Here is a 26,751-nt window from a genome sequence, read left to right as displayed (position 1 = left end):
AATTATAATTGAACGTCTTTTAACAAAAAAAAAAAACTCAAAAAATAAATAATTTTAACTAATTAATTAAATTAATAAATAAAAATAATATTTTTTTTAAAAGCTCATTAACACCTCTTCCCTTCTTAGGATCAGCTTTAAATACAATTTTGTACCAGAAAATCTGATGCTCCTCTGTTTTTTGTCCTAACAAATTTCAATTCATCATTAAATTAATGCAATTTTTACACCATTATCCATTAACTCCTCGAGAGTTTATGTAAAAAGAGCATAGTAAGCTAAATTAAAAAGGGTCAAAAAAGATGGAGAAAAAAACATGTACATATGCTGCAAGTTCCATACACAAAATACCGCGAAGCCAAAATATGTCAAAAAAGATACATAAACACAAATCAAATCAAGTCCTGAGGGAGAATCTTGAAGAACAAAACTCATCTTTCTTCATTCCACTGCATTGTCAAGTGTTTATCTTGTCTTGCTTGCTGCTTCCAACTGCAAAACATCAAACACCCAATTCCATATTTAGATTTTTATAACTCTGAGTTATGGCTCTCCGTAATAAATAATCGAACCACACTCACGGCTTAGCATGGAAAGTTCAGAAGTCTTCAGTACGCGCAGCCTCTTCACTGTCGATACAAACATGCTGCAAATTTTAAAATACATACAGTGTTAAACGTAAAATGCAGGAAAGAGGAGATTGATGATGTTGGTAATGATAGTTTTTAAGAGATGATGGAAACATAATAGATTATTAAATGAGGGTAGAAGAGCAGGAATCTAATTCTGTTGTTTGGAGTGTTCGGTTATAGGCTAAAATACTGGAATAAAAAAAAAAAGGGGGGGGTAGAACATAATAGAATAATCTTAAAACTGCATCAGATCCAGTGTGATAAAAAGATGCTTACTGCCATGGGACATCCCCAACAAGCATCCTGTCTCCTTCATTGTCTTCGTAAACGAGCGTATATTCCCCACTTCCATCCAATTTGCCAGTAATCGCCTTCTCTTCCTCTACCTTGTTTATGATTCCACAGGCAGAAGAATCTCTTTGAGCTACATAATACAAGAACAACCATAAGCTATAAAAAATTAATTCGGTTCTATCTTATCAGTTTTGTTGAGAAAATAAATCCCCAATACGCACACAATTACACAAAATAAAGAGTAAAATAAAAAAAGATACAAAATTTAACGTGATTTAACAAATATACATATAATATAAAATTTCTCACCCAGGAATAATATAAAAAATATTCTATGGGAAAAACCTAATATTTTATTTATATAAGAGCCTAAAATTTTATTGGTAATGTATTCTCAATTTTCATTATTGTATAAAGTTTCTTCTCGATCTTACACATGGATGTAAGCATATTTGACGAATTACGTTAAATCGATGTCTTTTCCTGTTTTGCTCTTAATTTTGTATAATTGGGTGCATATTGAAGATTTATTTTTTCAGTAAGTTTAATATTCTGGACATTCTATCCAGTCAATTATTTAAGATAATATCAGAACCATAAGTTTTCCTGATTTCAAGTTCAAAACCCGGTTAACCTATGCTTTAATTCACGCCTTCACACAGGTGTACCTACTCATGAGAGGCAAGTAGGAGTATAAATATTTGATTCACGTTTTAACCTAATTAACTTAGCCGTGAGAGGCACGTCAGAATATAAACACTTGATTGAGCTCTTTCTAATCGATTCAGTCAAATTATTTAATATCATAAAAACAAGAGGAACCAAAGAAAAAAAAGAACTACTCATATTCCAATTATCACCTAAAAAGCATAATAATGAGAGGAAAAGGGTATGTATTCCATACCCAAGTGGAGAAGACAATGAAGAAGAATACCTGCAAGAAGACCTCTGAAGAGTTGATCAACAGCAGTAGAAAGCTTTTGATAGCTGTCGTGGGTTTTGAGATCCACTTTTCTCCCGATGGGAACTCCATCCATGTTGATTTTGACAAACATGCCTTTCTTACAACTAACTTCAGCTGCTTTCTCATCACTGCTTTGGTCCCCATTTGCTGCCTTTGAACAGCTGCTGGTACCAAGATTCTTCCTGTATGATCGAATTGGAGGCCAACCAACCACTGGACCAGAAGCACTTCTGGTCTCCCAACATAAATTTATTAATTATCATGAGCTTTCAAAGAAAATTTTCAAGTATAGGCTAGAAAAACTACTAAACAATAGTTAGAGATAAGATATGTAGAGTGAGATATACAAGTGGGTTTGGGAAAAATTGATAAGCAAACAGCAAAAGGGAAAAAGGCACAAGTTAAACAAATCAGGAAGCAAGCGGATTAAGTTGCTAAAACAAAAGATAAAACAGCCATCATCAGGAAGATAATAACTATATCAACAAGAATAGTAAATAATAATAATAATAATACTTGTTAGTTGGTGAAGTTAAAAAAACTAAAACAAATCTGCCGAGCTCAAATTAAAAAACATGACAAAAATAGAGATGCTTTTACCATATATAAAAAGTTAAAAAACAGAAGAAAAAGAAAAAAAGAAATTTAATGGCGGATAGACATAGACATTCATGAGTTCAAGGACCACAAAACATGCAGTGTGAGGCATGAGGCTAAAGTCTGAGCATGAGAATATCCTCTGTCAAAAAAGATAAATATATAAATATATATAGATACATACAGAGAAAAAGGTAGAGTACCTTTTCTGAGAGGTGTTGAGAACAGCTGTATTTGCAGGAGATGGTGAAAACGCTTTCTTCTCTGCATTTTGCAGGTCTACCAATTTAGTGCAACACGGCTGTGACGATTCCTTTACCATAACAGGCAAGCAGGGCTGTGGGTGTGGAACTCCTCCCGTTGTGGGGGTGCTTGAAAAGTGGAGAAATGGAGGAGGAGAGTTGTGTTGTTTGTGGTGGTGAGTCGTCCATGGATGGTTTTGGTTTACATTGTTGGCGGTTGAAGAGGAGAAACCAAGGCAGAGAAGAGACTGATGTTCACTTTTTTTGTTGTTGGCGACTGTGTTGGACCAATCTTGTTCTGGTGGAGCCAACCTGAGCTCAAGCTTTTTCTCCTCTGAGCTACCATGGCGTCTCTCTTCTCCATCCTTCCTAGTTAACCACTGTGACTCTTTGTTTATCAAAGTGAGAAGCGGAGGAGACCCCTCACCCCTGTTCACCATATTATTATTCCAACAGAAAATATATGAATATATATATATATATGTATGTATAACTCGGAAATGGGAAAAGAACAATCAATAGAAACAAAAGTGAAAAGAAGAAAGGCTTTAAAGAAAACTTAGAACCATGAAGATGGAGATCCTGAAATCATGAAACAGAAAAAGGGTCCAGTAGAAAAACGCAAAGGTAGAAGAAGAAGAAGAAGAAGAAGAAGAAGAAGAAGAAGACCCAAATCAGCGAAGACCTGAAACCATTAAAAGAGAAAATGTATAAGAAGAAGAGAAATAAGAAAAAGAAAGAGTCAAAGAGAAAAGGCAGAAAGGTGATGAAGCTGGTTTAGAATTAGATGTGATATAGACGAGAATCAGTAAAAAGTAAAAAAGCAAAAAAAAAAAAAAGCATAATAGATTCCCTCCTCAACTCTCAACAACCCAAAACGCCCAAAACCAAAACCTATTCTCACTACAAACATCCCCTTTGGCTCTATTTCTAACCAGACACATGAATTATGGATGTGGGTTGATGTTGAATTACATCTTTAATATTTTTCTTTATACGAAATATGTATCTAAACATTTATAATATAAATAAAACATTAATTAATGGGTTGCCAGCAAACACAGTTATTGATTATCTGGATTAATAAGTAGAAAAACTAGGGTGGATAAGAGAGAGACTTGAGGCTTAATTAATTTAAAAGTGTAGCTTCTTTTTAGGAGGCTCAGGCTCAGTCTCAGGCTCAAGAAAATGATGGATGGGATTTCTTTCTTTCTTTCTTTCTTTTTTTATCGTGGGTAACATGAAGATCCCATGATTTTTGTCTGCTCTCGGCCACACTTCCCCATAATGGGGTTTTAGGAGTTTGGATTTCAAGATGACCCTCCCATCATATCATCGCCTGTGTTTTCTTCAATCAATAGCAGCCGTCTGATTGTTTTACCTTCCCGCGAGATCTGCCCCTCCCAAGTTCCTTTCTTCTCTTCTCCATCCATCGTAAGAGGACGTTTGGAATTTGGATTCTACTATTTATGTATTGTTAAGAAGTCTACATTTATTTAAGCTTATAATTCTTTTAAACTTGTGAAGTGTTTAAATATTTAATATTTTGTTTTTAAAGTTCTATGCACTTGAAGCACCAAAAATAATATTTTTATTCAAACATCTTCTATTATTTTTTTCATCAAAACATGTTTGAAGAACTTTTAAAATATTTAAAAAAATTATAAGTATGATAGATATAAGCTACATTATAATTTTTATAACAATTTAATAAAAAGTAAAAACTAACTCTTAAAATTTTGTGTAAAAGTTCGAAACTTAAATATAAATAAATTCATAAATTAAATGTGAAAGTAAAATGATAGAGTTAAGTTTTACATTTTTTACACAATATTTTAAAATGTCCAATAAGCCTATAAAAATGTCTCTTTTAAAAAAATTAACGGAAATTAAAAAAATAAACGAAATAGGACGACATTTACTAGCTTTGAAGGGAGTTTGGGTGTTGAACTATTCACAACCCTCTTGTTGATCGGGATCTGAATCTTGATCATTTTAATCTGAAATAGTTAATGAAATGGTGATGTACACTAACGCAATAAGAATATCACACTAATCACATATACAAAAAACTAAAGATTGGTTAAAATTATAAAAAACAACCAACTGAGCCCTTAATTTATATAAATTCATTTACTATAAATAAAGCTATTTATTTCATATTTACATAATAAATTTTTGTCCAAAAATAAACTATGAAAACTATATCCATTCACTTTTTATTACCACATATAAAATAATAAAAAAAGATCAATTTTCATTTTTACCCGTTTACCGATACTTCTGGGGTCCATAAGGATGTCCTCTTATTCGTGAATACAATATCAAATTAAACAATTAACCGACCGTTCTCATACCCCGTCCGGTAATGGGTGCAAAACATTCTACCACCTCGATACCCTATTCGATATAAGGGTGAATCATATCTCTCAAACATTACTGGTAAGAGACTTTCCAGCCCTGTCCGATTGAGGTAACGTTCACGGTAGAGTTCCCTATATACCAGGCTCGTCCGCCCTTTCCCGGGTACCTAGTAAATCTTTCTCATACAGATTTCCATCAATATAATAATCAACTATTCAATAACCATATCTTATTTTATACTCACAGTTCACTTAAATAACAATATAGTTCAACACAGCCAAATAACCAATAATTGAAATACCGACAAACAATGCAGGAAAAATAAGTAATCAAAAAGACTCTAAAAACCATCAATTCAGTTATGCACAAAATAATAGTAAACAAATATAGGCAATACAGGACAATAAATAAGTAATCGAAACGATCGTGAACTAATTGGTTTTGACTCCACTAGTGACTTGTAATTATTTTTAAGGTTCTCTAATAAAAACACACAATTATCGATTATTAAGTCTCAGTTTGCAGTAACGGAGAAAATGGTGAGGAATCCTTACCTGAATCGATATTTTAGGATGTTGCGCTGTCTACTACACTTCCTCACGGGTACCGAGTTTCTTGAATTATCGCTGCAGAATCTAAAACACTTACCATGTACATTAAAATACTCAAAAAATCAAAAATCGGTGACCAAAACTCATTTCGGCCAATTCTAGGGTTCCAACACAGTGGCACCATCGTGCATATTCCTGCAGAAAAACACATCAGGGGCCTCGATTGGTCGGAAAACCACAGAAAACTGAACTCACCAGCGGAGGGATCTCCGAGTGCTACGGCTCTGTTAGTTCTCTTTCATTGCTGATATTCTTTCTTCAGCCAACTTGTACAGAAAAATACAGTGAACACAATGATTGAAAAATTACGTGAAACGAGAATCGAAAAGGGGCTCATCAGAAGGGTTTTGGACTTTTGCCGTGACGGCTCCGCAAAGCTTCGCCCGGGGATTTTTGGCTCACCCACCATCCTTTTTGCTTCGATTTGGCCATGTGAATGCTCGGAATTAAATTCCGAGCAGTTAGAGAGAATTGTACCTCTTTTGGCACTCAGTGGTAGCTCTGGTGCAGTGGCGGTCGGCCTCCTTCTCCGGTGTTTGATTTTTCTTCTCTAGTAAGGGATTGGTGGCTAGGGTTTAGGTTCCCGTGTGATGTGAGGTATTTATACTCATCCTACTTTGACCTGGGTCGTCTATCGTGATTGATCTCATCCGTCCGATCGCACCTAAGAATGAAATGAATCTGAATCATCCATTGCGATTTGATCTTGATCGTCCGATCGTGTTTAAGGTGAAAATGAATCTGGACCGTTCATCGCGATTTAATCTCGACAGTCTGATCATGTTTAAAAGGAGAATAAATCCGGGTCGTCCACGCACGCGAGATCGATCTTGGGTCGTTCCATAGCAGAGCATGCAGATTGCCCATGTAGCATCCCGCGTGGCACCAACGTCAGCATGCCTTCCCACGTGGTGTGCTCCGGTTCATTGGGGTTATTGATTGGGCGGTTTTACGTGACAAAATTTTCTCTATTTGCACTATAACCCCTGCTTTCTAATTTTTCTTTCAAAAACACCTTCCGAACCCAAATTTTCACTTTTTTTTCTCAAATTATTTTCAATTACATCCCTAACCTATTTTTTCCATAAATTCAACCAAATTTAAAATAAATTAACTTAAAAATAAATTTTTATACATTTGTAAATGTTAAAATTAATCACATACCAAATTCCGGGGCCAGGTATTACATTTTGAATAAACTACATTAACCAGCCTCTGTTTGGACATATCCTACAATTAGCTCCCTCTATTTAAGAAACAAAAATACACATCCTACCCCCTAATAATTAGCCTATTCAATTAGTCAAATATTTGTTGATTTTTTTCAACTCATCATATTGCAGCAAATAAACTTTATGTATGGAATTTATTTATAAAATAAAATTTATTTTAACTGCAAAATGTAGATATTAGTTATAAAAAATTGAAATTAAGTTCATAACATGTTCCATTTGAATTTGAAACAATATATTTTAGATTCCATTAAGACAAGTAAAACTTATAATGTATTATTTAAATAGCCAAAATATCTTATTTAACCTTTAATTTTTTTAAAATATTCAAATTACATCATAAGTATTTTTTTTTTGTATTTAAATCAACCGTCAACTTTTAAAAATGGCAAATTATTCGTTCTCTATTAAGAAAAATTAACATCATCAAATATCAACATATATGATCATTTGTTTTAATCAATGTGGACACCATGTAGATGACACATGCATCCACATGATATTCACTTGGATCCATATAAAATTTTCTCGCTTGTTATATTCTTCCATCTTGTCTTCAAGCACCTATTATTCTCCACCAATGTGTATCGTTTCCATGAAAACATCCCCAGTTACAAGTTAGCTTGACTAGCTGGGTTAAAATTGAGTAAAGTGGTGGAGCTCCAACCCCCAATATTTCACAATAACAGGCATTCTCTCTTAGGAAATAAGACAATTCAAACGAACAACAACTTTCTATTTCACAATAATATACTAAAGTTCACAAAAAAAAAAAAAATGTTCGATCATATAAAAGAATGATAAGATCCCTAGTTCCATAGCCATAAATGGACCAAAATAAGTTAATAGTCTTCGATGTATTATTATCTACATGCTTATTTTTCTTTTAAAATTGCCACCGTCAGAAACAATTAAAAAGGTAAAATTTTATTTAACCCAAGCATAGATTAAACAAAAATTACACAAATTGATTTAATATGAAAAAACCACCACGGATTTTTCGCTCAAACTTATAGAACCCTGCAAAAGAAAAAACATAAATTAAAAAAAAAAACTTATTAGAACTTAGTAAATGCTACGGTTTGAGAATCTGTAAGCAAATCAGAAATAAAGCCAAGGAAACTAAGATCCATGCTTGAAACAACTAGAAGGCACCAATACAATGAAATGGAGATCTTGGTTTAGACTAAGCGACAATCTCAAGCACAAGAAACAAAGCTTTGCAGATATTAATGATCAAATCGAAGATGGTGATGATGACGATGAAGCATTCAAAAGAGATGTGAAATGAGAAAATTTTGAATATGTTTTAACATATGGTGCAATAAAGAGTAGAGAAAGAGAGAGATTGAAGAAGATGAAATGATAAGAAAAAAAATGTGTTAGAGGGTAAGTTGTTTGTTTTATATGAGTCCACGTGGAGCTCACGTGTCATCTACATGGGAATCATGTTGATTAAAACAAATAAAATCATCATTCACGTATGCTAATATTTGACGATATTAATTTTAGTTGATAATGAGGAATTGATTTGCTCATTTTTAAATTTTAAAGGTTAATTTAAATGTAAAAAAAAAATTATGGTACAATTTGAATATTTAAAAAAAAAATGAGTATAAAATCATATATTTTGGTCTTCTTTAAATTATATTTTGAAATTATTCAAATATCCAAATTTTATCATCTTATAAAATAACTCTCTATACTCTCATAACCAAACTTTTTTTTTCGAAATAAATTCTACAAAAAAAAAATTATTCTTTCAAAACATGTAGTAGTCAACTAGTTAGGTAATTCATTTAATCTTTATATTATTTTGTATGTCCCATTAGTTTCTTCTTATTTTATCCTAATAAATACCAGAATTTTGCCGCACGAAGAAATTGCAAACATCAGATTTTCAAACAAGTGACAATGCTTCACGTGTGCAAAGTTTCATTAGGAAAAAAATAATAATAATTAAAATATTTTATTTTCAACACAAATAATGGCGACTATCAAGAATAATTCAGCGACCACACCCACCCAATTTAATTTTCTTTCCAATAAATGCATTATAAGATATATATATATATATATATATATAATTTCACGTGTAAATTATATATATAAGTTGAGAAGTGTTGAAAGAACTTATTTTAGGAAAGTGACATTTTAGACACTGGACCTAATCAATTCCCTCAACCTAAATGATACTGTTCCTGAGGCATATATTCGTCTTGTTTTTTAGATTAGATAACAGTTCTCCTTTTGTTTTTATTATTATTATTAGTCCATTTTCATGCTATTAGTTTGTAAGTAGAAAAATTATTGATTCTTTAAATAAATTTATAATCTAATTGTTTAAATTAGTATTAGGATTGGTATATAGTTTCTTTGCATGTGATGTTGTAAGAAATAATAAGAAAATTATAGTATGTTTCCTTAACTTTTTTTCTAAGGACAAATTACAAATTCAGCACTTCAATATACATTTTTTTTTTGTTATAAAATAGTCCCCAAACTTTTAATTTTTAATTTTTTTAAGAAAAATTAGTTTGGTTAATTTCAAAAATAAAAATTATTAAAAATTTATGTCTTGTTTGGCTCTCTCTTCCTTTCTTCATAAATGAAAAAAAAAAATTTAATTTAGAACAATTACTATTTTAGTTCTTGAGATTTGACCTTGTAATTTAATAATAAATCTATTTTTATGTTCCAAACTATTCCCTGAACTTTCTAATATTTTTTTTTAAAAAAAAAACACTAAGCACCATTAATTTTTACTAAAAGAGAAAAAAATAAATTGAGGTTTGTTTGGAGAAAAAAATAGCTTCTGCGCTCTTCACTCGAGAGAAAAAGTTATAGAGACAGAGAAAGTAACAAGAGGATCATGGGAGATTATCTTGAAATATCAAATTTTATCATGTTACTAAAAAATGTTCAAGTTTTACTCTCTACTAATTAAACTTCAGTGTTCGACAAAATATGAATGATTATTGAATTAGACACTATGATCAACTATCTTGTTGTAATATTTTAGAAAAAATATTAGAATCTCAATTCATTAGCTTTAGAAAGATAATGTAAGCACAAGTGATGTGATTGGACATCCGTAAAATAATTTGCACTATTTTTCTATCATCTTTACTTTAATTATTATTTATTATTACTTGATATCATGTCTCTGTTACATCACAAATACACACTTCAAGAAATATTCATTAGCGTACACATTTTTTAATTTGATCGAATCATCATTAATATTTGTGATAACTAAATTAATAAAAATAAGTTTCTCTATCATTCAAACATTTTATACATATTAAATAGTAAACATATTCACACAAATAAACTTATTTATCTTAGACTTAATGTCAAAAAAAAAACCTAAAAATTTGATTAAAAGCCTAAATTTTTAATAATTTAATTTACCTTTCCCATCTTGAGTTGTCTAACAACACCCCTATATGTCACAAAATATTGTTTGGAATGTTGGTTTCTTCCCATCTATTAAATTTTGATAGATGTCTTCTCGTACCTAAAAGCTATATATTTTCTCTAATCTAATTTTCAAATACTTAATAAGATATTACAACTATCTTCTTAGATATGTAAATTGGTGTTTTAAGGAGCTCAAAAATCTTCTATTTCTCCATTACCTAAGTAAGATTGTTGCATGCCGATTAAGATATTGCATTGTTGACATATGAATTTCTTACTTTAACAATACAAGAGGTTATATCCTAAATGTCCTTAATTCTCGTAGTTACCACGGTTGCTCATCATTTCCACATATAATGATAATTGATGAAGGAGGCAAACTATAATGACTTGGTAATTTATAAAGTTTTTTTTTTTCTGAAAACAAAAATAACAATATGCAAGTTAATGCTTATTAAATATATATATATATATATAACTTAATTAAATGCAAACCTTAAGAGGGGAAAAACCTTATTTAACCAAATTCCAAATAATAAAAAACCTTTCAACTATCTTCTTCTTTTTATAAATAAAAAAAAAAATGACATAGACAAGCAGTGTCGTATTGAATCGTGCGGCCATCCAATATTCAGTTCTTTTATCAGGTTTTATCCACTACACCTGGTACTACTCAACCTGTTAACAAACATATTTATCACAGTCGTTCGTTTGGTAAGAAAAATCAGTAGCCTTTTTGGCTGCAGATCATCAAAAGTTCCATGGAAAAAGAAGAAGAGAGAGGAGGGCAGCAAGTCGTGAAGTGAATGTCAAATCGAAAGATTAGCTTTTTATCATGAGAGGTCAGTACTTGTAATGATGCTTTTTCTTAGAGGGACAAATTTTTTTTTTCATGGGAATCTGATAAGACGCAACTAAGGTGCATGTCTTATCATGGTAGTTAGTTTTGTGGAATAATCCCAGCCGTCTGATTTTATTGTGGGTGATTTCTCGCTTCTGTCTATACCAGGGGAGGAAGAAGATGTTCAAAATGTGCTTGACGGGTTTTTCCCAAAACAACACCGTTTTGGAGGAGCTGGCCTTAAAAGGGGTGCAAGGTTATGCCGAGGCGAAGAAGAGGAAATTGGGCTTTGTTTTATGTCTGTCTGCCGCATAGAAAAGAGGAAAAGAAATAAGGGAAAGAAAAGAAAAAGGAAAGCGAGTTGGGCCCTCAAATTTATTTTCTAGCCCATCTTTCTTTCCTTTTGTTTCTTATTCTCTCCAAGATTAGGTTCCAAAATATTTGACATATGTTCAAAACTTTTATTATTTTTACTATTTTAAGTATTAATATTTTGGTTCCCACTAAAAAATTACGATATGTTCATAACACGTAACGAAAGATATAAAACACTTTAATATGATCTATTTGTATTTTTAAAATTATATTATATGCTAAAAATCAAATTTAAAATATATTTAAGAGTAGATTTCCAATTAAATTATTTAAAAATACGAATATTTTATGCGTATCCATACTAAAATCGATATTTATTAATCAACTCTTTGATCAACAGAATATCTGAATAAATTAAATAATATTTGTGTTAAAATTTTCTCATAAAATTTTAACAGAATTTTAAAAAAATTCCCTCAATTTTTTTTTTCTTTTGGTGTGCGTGCGGCTAGGTTTTTTATTCTCTTCTCTAATTTTTTCAATCCATACTCATATATATATCACATATATATATATATAGGTGGCATGGGTAATTATTAATTCCTAATTTGGACTTCTTCCTGTATAAGTCCCAATTACATATATATATATATATATATCATATATATAATTGTCAAGTCCAACTTCCCGTACTTGTTCAAACTAATTTGTACTTTTTTTTTAACACCCAATTATATATATATCTCATGTGTTGTCTTTTTTATTATTATTATTTAATAAAATAATTTTATAAATCAATTCAATTTCAAATAAGATTTTATAATAATCTCCATTATTATAGACATACATATTATATTATTACATTAATAATATAATAACAAAAAATTATAACTATTAATTTTTTATTTCTAAAATAAAAAATTCAATTTGTCTTCAATATTAATTATATTTTATGTGTTAGTAAAAAAATAATAATATTCTATTTAAATAAAAAATTTTATTTATTTGATTAAATTAAAATTTCTGATTTAATTATTAAATAATTAAAATAATTTATCAATTTAGCAAAATTCAGAATATTTGTTATTATGCGAACTCATAGATTCAATATTAAACATGTAGAAAATCGTTCAAATTAATTTACTAATTAAGATTGACATTTAGTAATACTCCTTAACGAACAGATAACAAAAAGTGTACAATTACTTTTAATAATCTGTTAAAGAATAATATAATATTTCTTTCCGTAATTATTGCTCCGGATTAATTGTAGGATATAGTTTTACTGTCAAATTCCAATAGATAACCAACTATATTTTATATTAATTATAACTGATTAATGAATGATATGAGAAACTCTTTTATTCTTTTATTCAATTGTTCTGACCAAAGTTTTAATTTAGTTGTTATAATAAATGACAACATAAAACTTAAACTTATTACAAAAGTTGACATATTTTATCTTGATCAATAAGTAATTCTATAAGTATTTAATCGCACTCAATATTCTTTCAACTATAGTTCTATGAATATAGATGTTAAGAATAAAAGTATAATAAATGACTTATTAATTACTATGATGATATCAGATTAAAGGAAATTTTTACATCTCATCATTTTAAAAAAATATTCTATTAACAGTTTAAGATAATATTAACAATTAGGAATTATCAATTGGGTCAGTTCAATGATTATATCTCCATCTGCATTATAAAATCGGAACTGAAATTTGGCATGGAATTAATTTGAACATTCGAAAATATATATAATTTATTTTAATTTTTGTTGAATTTATGGAAAAAAATATGTTATGGATGAAATTGGAAATAATTTTTAAAAAAATGGGTGAAAATTTGGGTTCGATGAGTGTTTTTGAAAGAAGAATTAGAAAAATGATGTTAGAGTGCAAATAGAAAAAAATGTGCTACGTAAGATCGCTCAGTCAAAAACCTTGACGAACTGGAGCACACCGCGTGCCGAGGCACGTCGACGTCGGTGTCCCACGAGATGCCACACCGATGATCAGCGTGCCCCGCGATCAGACGGTCCAAGATCGATGCTGTGCGCATGGAAGGTCCAGATTTGTTCTCCCTTTAAGCGCGATCGGACAGTCGTGATCAAATTGCGATGAACGATTCAAATTCATTTCTTCTTTAAGCGTGATTGGATGGATGAGATCGATCGCGATGGACGACCCATATCAAAGCAGAATGGATATAAATAGCTTGCATCACACGGGAACCCAAACCCTAGTCGTCAGCCCCCGCCAAAGAAGAAAAATCAAACGCCGAAAAAGGAGGTCGACTGCTGACAGCCGACTATCGCCATACTGGAGCCACCGCTGACTGCCAAAAAGGCATTAATTTATCCTACCTACTTGAAATTTGATTCCGAGCACCCTCATAGAAATCAGAGCAAATGGGATGGCAGATGAGCCAAAAACTACGGGCGAAGCCCGATGGAGCTGCGGCGGCCAAAGTCCTAAAACCCCTCCGATGAACCCCTTCCCTATTCTTGTTCCATATGATTTTTTGATCATTGTGTTCACCGTCTTTTTCTGTGCAGATTAGTCGAAAAAAGAACCTCAACCGTAAATGAGAACCGACAGAGCCGCTGCACCCAGAGGTCTCCTGCTGGTAGGTTCGATTTTTTTGTGATTTTCTGACCAAATAAGACCCCTAATGTATTTTTATGCAGGGATATAGCCAAAACTGCCCAAAAGTCACCCAAAACTGGCTATATCGAGGCAAACGGCCGCCATGGACGGTGGAGTTAGCGTTGAAGCACGACAAAGCTGCCGTGCCAAAACCCTAAAATTGGTCGTAATGAGTTTTGGACACCAATTTTTGATTTCTAGCGTATTTTAGGTATGTGACAAGTATTTTGGTTTTCGCAAAAAAAATTCAAAAAACCTAATACTCGTTAGGAAGCGTATATTCTCCGTATTTATACGTACTATCTACTACGCTTCCTAACGAGTATTAGTTTTTTTGAATTTTTTCTGCAAAAACCAAAACACTTGTAACGAAAACCTAATCCCGAAATACCGATCCGGGTAAGGATCAATCACTATATTCTCCGTTACGAAAAATTGAGGCTTAATAATCGATAATAATGTATTTTTATAAAAAAATAGAGAACCCTGAAAATAATTACATATCACTAATGGAGTTGGAACCAATTAGTTCACACTTATTTTGATTTCTTATTTAGTTTTTTGTACTACCTATATTTATTTACTATTATACTGTACGTAATTGAATTGATAGTTTTTAGGATCTTTTTGGTTATTTGGTTCATTCTGCATTGTTTATCGGTATTTCGATTATTAGTTATTTGGCTATGTTAAACTATATCGTTTGTTTAAGTGATATGTGAATATAAAATGAGCTATTAATATTACGTGGTTGATTGTTATGTTGAAAAAAATCTGTATGTGAAAGACTTATCGGGTACCCCGTAAATGACGGACGAGTATGGTATATAACAAACCCTACTGTGAATATTATCTCAGTCGCACGGGGTTGAGAAATCCCTTACCTGTTAATGTTTGGGAGATATGATTCACCCTCATACTGGATGGGATATCGAAGTGGTGGAATGTTTAGCACCTATTATCATATGAGGTATGGGGACGACCAGTTAATTGTTTAATTGAATATTAGGTTCATGAGTAAAGGAACATCCCTATGGACCCTAGGGGTATCAATAAGGGGTAAAAATAGAAAATGATCGTCTTTTGTTATATTAAATGTGAAAAAAAAAATGTGCATGGATATGAGTATTCATAAATTACTTTTGGAAAAAATTGTTATGTAAATATGGAGTAAATGACTTTTTTTTTGTTTTAAATGAATTTACATTAAATTAACGGCTCTATTAGTTATTTTTTTTTATTTTTATCAATCTTTAGTTTTCCATATATGTGATTAATGTGATATTCTTACTGGGTTAGTGTAGCTCACACTTTCATCAACTATTTTAGATCAAGAAAATTAAGATTTACATTCTGATCAGCAAGAGGGTTGTGAGTAGTTTATCACTCGGACACCCTTCAAATATTAATAAAGGTGGTTTTATGATATTTATTTGTTCGTTTTGCTTTAATTACAATTCATCTTTTAGAACGGATATTGTCATACTCCTATTGGGTATTTTAAACTATTGTGTAAAGAATACAAACCCTAACTCTTTTATTCGCTTCCGCATTTAATTTATAACTTTCTTTCCATTTAAAGTTCTAGGCCTTTACATACATAATCTATATATGTGATTTAGTTAATGAAATCAATTAATTTTTATCTTATAGAGACCATCACATATATATTAGTTTTATCGGATCATTAATATCATATTTTGATAATCCAATAACTAAAAATATTTTAGATTAAATCATAAAAAATTTACTCTAATTATTATGATATTCATGTTGATGTAAAGTCTTTAAATTTAATCAAGAACTTTATCGTTTAAATTAAACAATAAGATAATAAATATGATAATAAAAATATTACAGTTACATATTAGAATAAATTATCAAATAAAATTGTATTCAATATATTACACAAATAATTAGATATTAGACATAGCAATTATATCTCTAACGCTCACAAATCAAAATTACTTCAGGTAATTGTTCGTAAATTTGACAAAAAATATATTCACTTGTAATATTCTCTCCCTATAGGTGATTTATGCTTAAATAAAGTATTTTCTTTTTTCCCATAAATATCACATACTTATGTGAGGTTTTTTTTTTCTCTTTTAACAAGATTAAGACATTCATGAGAATGACTAACAAAAATGTATTTTATAGGTTTAGGGTCACACTTTAATCGAAACATATGTAAAATATGAATAAACAAGTACATTAAAAAATATTTAAATATGGATGGAAATAACTAGGATGTCATATTCTAAGATACCATTGTATTTTTGTTATAAACTATAATTTTAACTCATACAGCTTACAAATTTGAGTCTTCTTATTGTAAAAAAAACCACATCAAAATAATATAATACATTTATCTTTCTAACTCTTCTAATCATCATCCTTGGATGACGATCTTAAAAATATAGTAAAAATCACAAAAATAACAATTAAAATCTTTAGAGAGTTCACAATAGACAAAATGTTATGAATAACTTTTTAGGACGTGCAAAATATTCTTATTTTACCATGTACATTATACAAGTGATAAAAGTGAGAAGAGCACTCATTAATAACTAATATTTTTTAAGAAGTAAAATAATTCATAATAAATTTTATTGACTAGAAATTTGTAATTTTATTAATTATATGACATTTATACACCAATTATAAGACAATATCATAATAAAAACACATATAATACCACCTCTAATAATGATCAAGCCCCATACCCTCATTGAAAGGAATGAAAATACATGTCATTTAGATTAGGAATAATTAGTAATATATTATGGTTAATGTAGTAAGAAATTATTATTTGTTTCCTAATAGTTAATATTTTGAAAAAAATTTCATTAAACAAAATGAGTAATTTTTTTTTTATACCAGACACCATGAGTCATATGTGATTGTTCTATTACTCTAATTATATTTTTACTAAATATTTGTTTAAATAATTAATAATTGTATTAAATTAGAATAAGATTTATGAAGTTAAAAAATATTAATATGTATTATTATCTATTAAGGTTTGGTTTACTTTTTTGTAGTATATTTATATACGAGACTTACTAGCTTATGACTCTAAATTTTTGTAAAATAAGTAAAAAATTATATCAAAAATATATTTTAATTAACTTATAAGATTTATGTAAATAATAAGTATTCATTAAATATGAAATATAATTGTTAACTCGAAATTTGATAAAAGAATAAAAAAATATATGAATAAAGAGTTTTAATTTTTTTCTCCACAAATAATTTTTTTTTTAAAATATAAAAATAAATATGATTTATTATTTGACTTTATTAAAACAAAAAAATTTATTTCTAATAATTTTTAATTTAAACCCGTATGTCATTTACTTATGAGTCAAATAGGCTAAAACAATTAAAAAACTAACCAAACATACCCATTGAGATGGATGAAAAAATAAGAAATGATTATGCAATTACTGAAGTAATAAGATTATTCAGTTTTTTTAATGTGAAATATTGAGGAATTTAATTATTAGAAAATAAACATATAGACTTGTTTAAACTAAGCAAGTTAAAAAAAGTGGAGGCATAATTTTATTTTCATTATTGCTTTTGTATTCATTTGAAATAAGTAAATATGAAAATGTGGGTGTTATGTTTCATATCTTCATTACATTTAACAAAAAGAAGAAAAAAAAAAATTAAAAATATAAATGTCAAACTGTGAAGCAGCTTTTAATTTAATGGTGAAGTGAGTAGTAGTTTTGTTTTGTATTAGGAAAGTAAAATATCAGTTTAGGAAAATAAGAAAGTGTCTTCTCCAACTAGCACTCGCTGGCTACCTGTCTGTTTCTCCTCTTTCTTAGCTGTCTTGTCCCTCAAAGTCACTTTCTCATTTTACTGCAGTTTACCAGAAACAGAAAGAAACAAGGATATGCTCTGCTTTCACTCCCTTCTTCTCCCCTTCAAGCCCCCTTAAACAGTTCATCCCATCATTTTTTTATTTTTATCTCTCCAACAGTTTCCAAAACCAAAACCAAAACCAAAGAGAATAAAAATCAATATTTCTTACTTGTTCCATTCCTAAATCTACCTACTAAGAAAATTGATTTGGTTTCCTCTTTAGTTCCAGTTCATTCTCTCTCAATTCCTTTTTTCTAATTTCCAAGCACCAATGAATCCTTTAAGCTCTCGTTTCTTCATCCTGCTCTACTTGCTTCTTCCCCTCGTCTTCCAACCGCCGTGTTCCTCATATCCGACGCCCATGAACTGTACGGACACAGCCCGTGTATGCACATCCTTTTTGGCGTTCAAAAATAATCAAAACCACACTCTCCCCATTATTCAGAGCATGTTTGATGTCTTGCCTCAAGACATAACACTCCAAGCTGACTACATATTCGTTAAGAAGAACTGTTCTTGCTTGTCAACAATCCATCAGTATGCAACCAACACAACCTTCACTGTCAGATCCGGCAGCGGCTATGTCTACGACGTCGTTTCCCAAGCTTATGATGGGCTTGCTTTCTTGCCCAACACCACCAGGAAGGCTAGGATCGGGGCAGTGGTGTCTTTAAGACTCTTCTGTGGCTGCTCAAGTGGGTTGTGGAATTATATCATGAGTTATGTTATGCGAGATGGGGATAGCGTGCAGTCCTTGGCCAGTCGGTTTGGGGTTAGTATGGATAGTATCGAGGAGATCAATGGCATTCAGAATCCTGATAATGTCACTGTTGGTGCTCTCTATTACATACCGCTGGATTCAGGTTGGTGGTAAATTATATACGTTTGGATGATTTTAAGACCTGGGGTTTTTTAATGTTATTTTTTTTTACATAGTTTTCAATTTGGAAAAGAAATGTGCTTTGTGAAGTTTTCATGATCGACGGCCCTATTCTGTGGTTATGATGGAAGACAGAATTATGCTTAAGTAACTGGCTTTTGTTTGAAAATTTTGTGTGATCAAAATTATTTGGAAAGCTTTTGGAAATGCAGTTAGCTTGAAGCATTTAAGAGATACCTTAAATCAGTTTATTACAGAAGTAATGGGCTTGATTCCACATGCATATGTAGGTCCCCTGATTTTTCCTGTTAGAATAGTCCAGAGGGGATCTATTGACCTTTTCTTTTGCTCAGTTGCATACAAGTCGGTTGATCACATATACATCTATCAGCCTAAGTCCAAAGGCTGGTCCTCCTTGCTCTATGGTCCACAACCCTCTAACATGGATTCCTGTCGCCTGCCTAGGTTTACACTGATAGAAAGAGAGATGTAGCATAGTCTTGGTCTGGAATTGGCATCAATATAATCCTTGAATATAAAGGACCAAATATATTACTATATTTAATTTGTTAATAAATGATTATATACTCTATGTATAATAGTGCTCTTGTATATTTGTGTCGTTAGTTTTATACAACCTCATCTTTTGTAAGCTATGAATAACATAATAATGTATCAATAAGAAACACATAAGAAAGCTTTTATATACCCTTTTATGGTATGAGATCACAAGTTATGATTAAAAAGTAAAACATAGATTCTTTTCTCTCTTTCCGACTACAATCATTATTCTTGCTCAGGAAGGTTTAATCATTTGAGGTCCAACCTCTGCTTATTACCCTACATAGCTTCTGGGAGTAAAGGGATAAGTGTCCTCTAACATTTATTTGTAACCGCTCCTCAACAGTCTTGGACCAACACTAATTGCTTCTCTCAACTTGGATGTAAGCCGTCTTTCTCAAATGCACATGGTTGTCGTTGATCACGTGGCCACGGCTGAAATTAGTCCACAATTTGCTCATCTTGTTCTTATCCACAATCAGACCTCAACACACTTCTTAAATGCCCTTCAATGTCAATTCTTGTCCAAATAATGCTCTTCATTGTTCAAGCAGGTGTCCATGCTTTCCTTGACCCAAGCTAATTCTCTTCAACGTCCTTTGTTGCCTGTCAACTCTGGGAGCCTCATGAAACATCTTGGTTTCTTGACATCATGGTTGCTGTTCATATGACTGCCATACCAAGTATTTCCTAATCTATGTCTCCCACAAATACGTTTATCTCAAAAAAAATGTCTCCCACAAATATATTTATCTCAAAAAAATGTCTCCCACAAATATATCTCAAGTGATGTTTGGAGATGGTTCTTTCTGTTGTGTGTCTCATATTGGTTCTTCCTTTCTAAATAGTTTTTGTCAAAATATTCACCCTAACAATGTTCTTGTTATGCCCTTCCTTACTACTAATTTCGTATCAATGAAGTGTATTAGGAAAGATAACTTTTTCAATTGAATTTGATCTTTTTGTTTTCTGTGTTAGTGACCTCAAGACTCTTGTGCCTATTGTCATATGCAATTGCCTATTATATTCTTTTCCACCTGGTACTCTCGTTGCTCATTCTTTCAGTTATTTAGCTTGTGTTGCTAACTTACCATCGCTTGAGCTTTGGCATTCTTGTTTAAAGCATTGCGATTCTTGTGTACTATCTAGAATTTATAGAGTTTTGTTAGTCCCTATCTTATGCCTAGGGTCATGCCCTGGATAAGTTGATCATGAGGAAAAGAATTTTGGTTAATGGTTGTTACTTGCAGAAGAGGGACGTAGAATCGTATAACCATATCATGTTATGGTGTCCTTTTGCTTATCGTTTATGGACTCTGGTCTATAATCTATTGGGTATAAATTGGGTGATAGTTGCCTCGATTAGAGATGAGATTAAGGCATGGAATGGGGTCAATAGGGATAAGAGGGCAAGTCTTATTCCCTTGATTACATTGTGGACCATCTGTAAAGAAAGAAATTAAATTTTTTTTAAGGGGTTTGAGTAGAATTTTGACATATTAAAAAAATCTTAGTTTTAGAGGTCATCTTCTTTAGCTTGTTGGGGATTGTGGGGACTTGATAGATATTTTGCTTGATGTGTAATTTTTTTATTTAGATTGCACCTCCTTGGTGGTTGTGAATATATATCTTATACTTTTTTTTTTTGAAAATAAACTTATGTCTAAAGTCATTTCTTTCATTATGACTCTTGTTTAATAGGGAAAAACAATAGGCTATGTTTTCTCGAGTATTAAATTCATGTTTATGAATTATTTCCATCATTTGTTTTGATGTTTGGACCTCCCCAACTCTTTATTCTTTGGTTGTTGATATTATGTTCTTTTTTCTGGATGAACATTCTCATTTTATGTGGGCTTTTACTATGCAAACCAGAGTTATGACATCTTTGTAAACTTATATGAATTTGAATGCAAAATTTAAGCAATTTCAACCACAAATATGGTTCACACACTAGTTCTTCAAGTCTTTACACCATTTATTTTTTGGGTCGAAGCTCTCAAGACAATTGTCCATGCCAACAACGGACTTCCTTCCTTCTCAATTCAGAATTTGACTCCATTTAAGCTTTTCTACAAAAGAAACCTACTTATGATCAACTACAAGTTTCTTGTTATATTTGTTACTCCAGTTTATCTTATCAGATTAATGATAGATTTATTTCTCGTACTATTGGATATGTATTTATTGAATAGTCGGATTATCACTAAGGTTATTATTATTGTATTATTGCTATGCAAAAGGTTATTGTTTCTGAAGATGTGGTTTTCTCGAGATAGGAGTTTATTATGCTAAGGACTCGGTTCCATTCTCGTCCTCACCACTGGCTCATCAATTACCTCCAAGACCTCTTCTTTCCCTGAGGCTATTTGACGTTTATGATTATTTGCTACAACCATAGTATTGCAAGATATGTCCTCTAATTCTTGTTCCTCTTTACCTATGTTATTCGTCTCAACTAAAAACTATTGTCTCCTACTTTTACTGCAATACAAAAACTGCCCCTCCCTCCACTAGTTTCTATGACAACTAATCATTCTTCCTATTCTCTGGTCGTGGATCCTCATCCAGGCTCATTTGAAACTACATGGGATATCTTAAACAAAAGTCAAGGATAGTTTTCTTGCTATTGCTACCTCCTCTAATTTACTTGATAGACCCAAATCCTATTTCTCAAGCTATTAAAAACCCTCAATGGAGGCAAGCCATGGAAAAATCAAGCTTGGTGATCTTCTTTCCAATAGCACTTTACAGCTTGTCTTGTCACCACCAGGAGCTAATATTGTTGGTTGCCACTCGGTATACCAGGTTAGAAAGAAGATTAACGGTTTGTTTCAAGTTCGTTTAATTGCTCAAGGGTTGCGACAACAACCTTGCATTGCTTGTGAAACATATATTCTAGTTATCAAGCCACCTATCATTCGTATTGTTTTCTCAGTTGTTATCTCTCACTTTGGGCTATTCATCAACTTGATGTAAAAAACGTTTTTTTGGCATTTTTAAAGAAAAAGTTTACATGAAGCAGCCCCATGGTTTGAGGACTTTAATTATCCTTCCTATGTTTGTAAACTCAAAGGCCATTTAGGGTCTTAAACAAGCCCTTTGAGCTGATTTCAAGACTTTATTTACATCCCTTCTACTCAAGGTTTCACTTCAGGCAAAGGAGAAACGTCTATTTTATCAACAAACATGGGTCTCGTATGGCTATAATACAATTTGAACGCAGACAGGAAAGGAAGATTTTTTCCTCTTTATCTTTTAGTATAATTAGTTGGTACAAAATACTGAATTTATAAAGATTTACATTTCTATTTTCTCTTCCTAATTTTAGAAGTAAATGACTACACAATCAATAGTAATAACTTCTAAAAATTATAACAATAAATCCTAAATATATGTAGTAATAACTTATATAAATATGCAGTGATAAATTTTAAAAATATACAGTAATAATTTTAGAGATATGCGGTCAACTTCTGATTCTTTCTATATATTTCTAATTTCTGATTCTTTCCATATATTTCTACATGGTATAAAAATCAACTGTTTGTTGCTCAGAAGTCATAAGCGGCATACAAATAACTTCATTATCTAGTTTTTCTTTAATGAAATGTTTATTAATATCAATGTGTTTGTAAGATCATGTTGAATTAGATTGTGCGCAATGTTTATAGTTGATTTGTTATCACAAAATAGTCTCATAGGAGCTTCTGCATCTAATCTTAGTTCTTCAAGTAATCTTTTAATCTATGATACCTCACAAACTCCATTTGCCATAACTCTATACTCAGTTTCTGTACTACTTCTAACAATCACACTTTGCTTCTTATTTCGCCAAGTAACTAGATTTTCGCATAAAAACGTACAGTAATTAGAGGTTGATCGTCTATCTGAAACTGAATCTACCCAGTTTGCATCTGTGAAGACTTCTAGACTCTTATTACTTTTATTGAACAACAACCCTTTTCCCAGTGTAGTATTTAAATACTTGAGAATCTTGTATACAGCTTTCAGATGTTCCTCATAAGGTGAATACATATATTGATTGACGACACTAATTGTAAAGGCGATATCAGGTCTTGTATGGGACAAATAAATTAGTTTTCCTATAAGACGTTGATATCTACCTTTATCAATTGGAACTCTATTAGGAGCATCTTCCAACTTCTGATTAAGATCTATGGGTGTATCACTTGGTTTGCAACCGCTCATGCTCGTATTCTCTAATAAGTCAAGAGTATACTTTCTTTGTGACATAAAAATTCTCATATTTGACCTTGTAATTTCCATACGCAGGAAGTAGTGTAAAGGCCCCAAATCCTTAATTTCAAATTCTGAGACAAGATGTTTCTTCAACCCACATATATCATCATCATCATTCCCGGTAAGTATTATATCATTCACGTATACAATCAAGATAGATATACTTCCATCACCAGTGTGTTTCACAAACATTATATGATCTGATTGTCTTTAACTATATATTTTTTTTAACAAACTTGATAAATCTCTCGAACCAAGTTCGGGGAGACTACTTTCATCTATTGTGATATAATAATTTCTTCAGCTTACAGACTTTCTGATACAAAATTCGGGATTAAAAATGCAATCCAAAACCCCGCAGATGTATCAGTAATCAAAAACTCAAAATTCTAAGTAAACTCTCTCTACTTGACCCGCACTTAATAGGAGAGTGAAAACCAAGATAATAGGGATAAATAAATTGATTAGAACGTCACGAAGAAAACTTTAATAAGTTAAAATCAATTAAGAAAAGAAATTGATGAAAACGCCACAAGTCATCTTGATGAGTAAACATCAATTCCTCATTCAACAAGAAGGTTGAAGAAACCTCACACGTTAAAAACTAAAACTCCATAATTTTATTATTTTCAAATTTAAATTATTATAGGTAGGAATTGATGATCTATTTATAGTATAGGTCATGTGAATAATAAGTAAAATAATCTCTCAATTTAATAAAAAAATTACATAGAAAATTAAATTTGGAATAAGATAGGAAACTAACAAAATTAAAAAAATTATAACTAAAATATGATAAATATGATCTTCCTTCGTAGAAACCTTTTTAAATAAATTTTTTTTAATTAATTGTGGTTGATTTAAGGAAAGAACTTTAAATATATTTTCTTTTTTTTGCAAAATTTGGCATTGAAGAAATTTTCGTCTTTTCTCAAACAAACTTGCGATTTAGGGTCAATTTCCTCCCTTGGGTGATTCTCCCTCTTAAGAAGAAAGATTTCTTGAGTTATTAAGAAAGAAAATCTTGTGGGAGTTTTTCCTTTCCTTGCTCACATCATCCTATCCCTCTTTAAAAACGATTTGTCATCGAATCAAACATTTTTTATGTTGGCGTTTTATCCATTCTGTCTTATTTGAGAAAATGTTATCGGCTGGGATGTTGTATAAGATCATTGTAAAAATCTGCAAAGAATGGTTCGTAAAGAAAATAACAGTCCCTCATGTGTTTCACTCTTGTATTTTCCTCATTCTCCTTCCTTTAAGCTGAATGTCAGAATTGAATTCTCTCGAATCAAGGTAATAAAGTTTTGTTTAGAACGCTTCAAGGAATCCTAGGAAAAGACAATGGTAAAACAATTATAGAAATAACTGAGTTCAAACACACGAATGAAGCTAATGTGTGTTTTATGTGTGATACTAAGTAAAGAGGATGCAAATTAGCTACTTAAAGATGTAATAGAACAAAAACATAATGAAAGAAAGAAATTTAGAGGACAAGAAGGACAATATGGATATAATTTTTTTTTATGTGTATGAAAGGATGCAAAGTATGTTTTTTTTTTCTTTTTTTCTATGAAGAATAAGAAATATACAAATATAAAAGATATAAGATTGTAAGATTTAGCTTGAACTTAATTTTTGATACCAAATGATGCGGAACCGGGGATCAACAACACAATCCAAAGCTCCGCATATACATCAGTAATCAAAACTCTAAGTAAATCCTCCCTATTTGACCCGCACTCAACGAGGGAGTAAAAACCAAGGTAATAGGAATAAATGGATCGATTAGGATGCCACAAAAAAAACTTTAATAAGTTAAAATTAATTCAGAAAAGAAATTGATGTAAACATCGTAAGTTATCTTAATAAGTAAACATCAATTCCCCACTCAACAAGAATCTTGAAGAAAGCTCACACGTTGAAAACTAAAATTTCATAATTTTACTATTCTCAAATTTGAATTATTACAAGTAGGAATTGATGAGCTATTTATAGCATAGGGCATGTGAATACTAAGAAAAATAATCTTCTAAATTTAATAAAAAAAATTACATAGGAAATTAAATGTAGAATAGAATAGGAAAGTAACAAAATTAAGAAAATTATAACTAAAATAGGATAGATATGATATCTCTTTGTAGAATACTTTTTAAATAAAGAAGAAGATGTTAATTAATTATGGTTGATCTAGGGGAAGAAATTTAAATATGTTTTCTTTTTTCGCAAGATTGAACATTTAAAGAGTTTTCCTCTTTTCTCAAATAAGCTTGCAATTTAGGATCAATTGCCTCCCTTGCTCGATTCTCCCTCTTAAGAAAGATTTCTCGAGGGATTAGGAAAGAAAATCCCATAGGAGTTTTCCCTTTCCTTGCTCACATCACTTTCCCTCTAAATTTATCTTCAAAGTCAGGCGGCGCATTCATATGGACTTACTCTTCTAGCTTTCCGTTGAAGAATGCATTTTTAACATCCAATTGAACAATGACCACTATGAATTTACAGCTGCAAAAAATAACACTCGAATAGTATTCAATTTGGTAACAGGGGCAAATGTCTCTTGATAGTCAATTCTATGTCTGCGTAAATCATTTTGCTATTAACGTTGCTTTACAACGTTCTAAGGATCTATCTAAGTTGAATTTACAGTGAAAACCCACTTGTCCCAGCAATCAATTTCCCTTTAGGCAAACCAGTCATTTCCCACGTACCATTTTTCTCTAGAGCCTCTATTTCTTCAAGGACAACTTTCTTTCATTCAGGAATCTTGAGTGCTTCCTGTACAGATTTAAGTATATGCACACTTGACAATTGTGAGACAAAAGTATGGTAAGAAGATGATAAATTCTTATAAGACACAAAATTTGATAAAAGATGTTGAGTACATGATCGGGTTTCTTTCCTAAGAACAATGAGGAGGTCTAAAAGGTTAGAATGCAATTGTTGAATGGAGAAAAAATTTAGATTCTACAGACTTAGAGATTGTACCCAATTTTTTGA

At 31.2% G+C, this 26,751-nt stretch overlaps 2 protein-coding genes across 3 annotated transcripts in view; one reads left to right on the top strand and one right to left on the bottom strand.

Annotated features, from left to right (window-relative positions):
- Positions 1 to 303: 303 nt before the first annotated feature.
- On the bottom strand, positions 304 to 3,461 carry LOC110826292 (auxin-responsive protein IAA26-like). The gene is made up of 6 exons (XM_088218178.1): positions 3,296 to 3,461; positions 2,691 to 3,158; positions 1,861 to 2,120; positions 909 to 1,056; positions 582 to 646; positions 304 to 492 (listed from the first exon to the last, which is right to left on the bottom strand). Exons 1-6 carry the CDS (start codon positions 3,319 to 3,321, stop codon positions 458 to 460), a joined length of 1,002 nt encoding a protein of 333 aa, XP_088074304.1. The 5' UTR covers positions 3,322 to 3,461; the 3' UTR covers positions 304 to 457.
- A 14,504-nt stretch (positions 3,462 to 17,965) lies between these two features.
- LYK3 (protein kinase family protein / peptidoglycan-binding LysM domain-containing protein) overlaps positions 17,966 to 26,751 on the top strand; it is a 56,911-nt gene continuing 48,125 nt past the window's right edge. Inside the window, exon 1 of one of the 2 annotated variants that reach the window (XM_088218177.1) lies at positions 17,966 to 18,910. In XM_088218177.1, coding sequence (XP_088074303.1) covers positions 18,319 to 18,910 — 592 coding nt within the window. In that variant the 5' untranslated portion in view covers positions 17,966 to 18,318. The remainder of the gene's footprint in view (positions 18,911 to 26,751) is intronic. The other variant, XM_088218176.1, reaches the window with a different exon arrangement.

The sequence above is a fragment of the Carica papaya genome, chromosome 4 (assembly GCF_054855325.1).
Source record: "Carica papaya isolate Zhongbai chromosome 4, ASM5485532v1, whole genome shotgun sequence".
Taxonomy (NCBI): domain Eukaryota; kingdom Viridiplantae; phylum Streptophyta; class Magnoliopsida; order Brassicales; family Caricaceae; genus Carica; species Carica papaya.
Note: the sequence above shows the minus strand (reverse complement) of the source record. Positions and strands in the feature narration are given on the sequence as shown.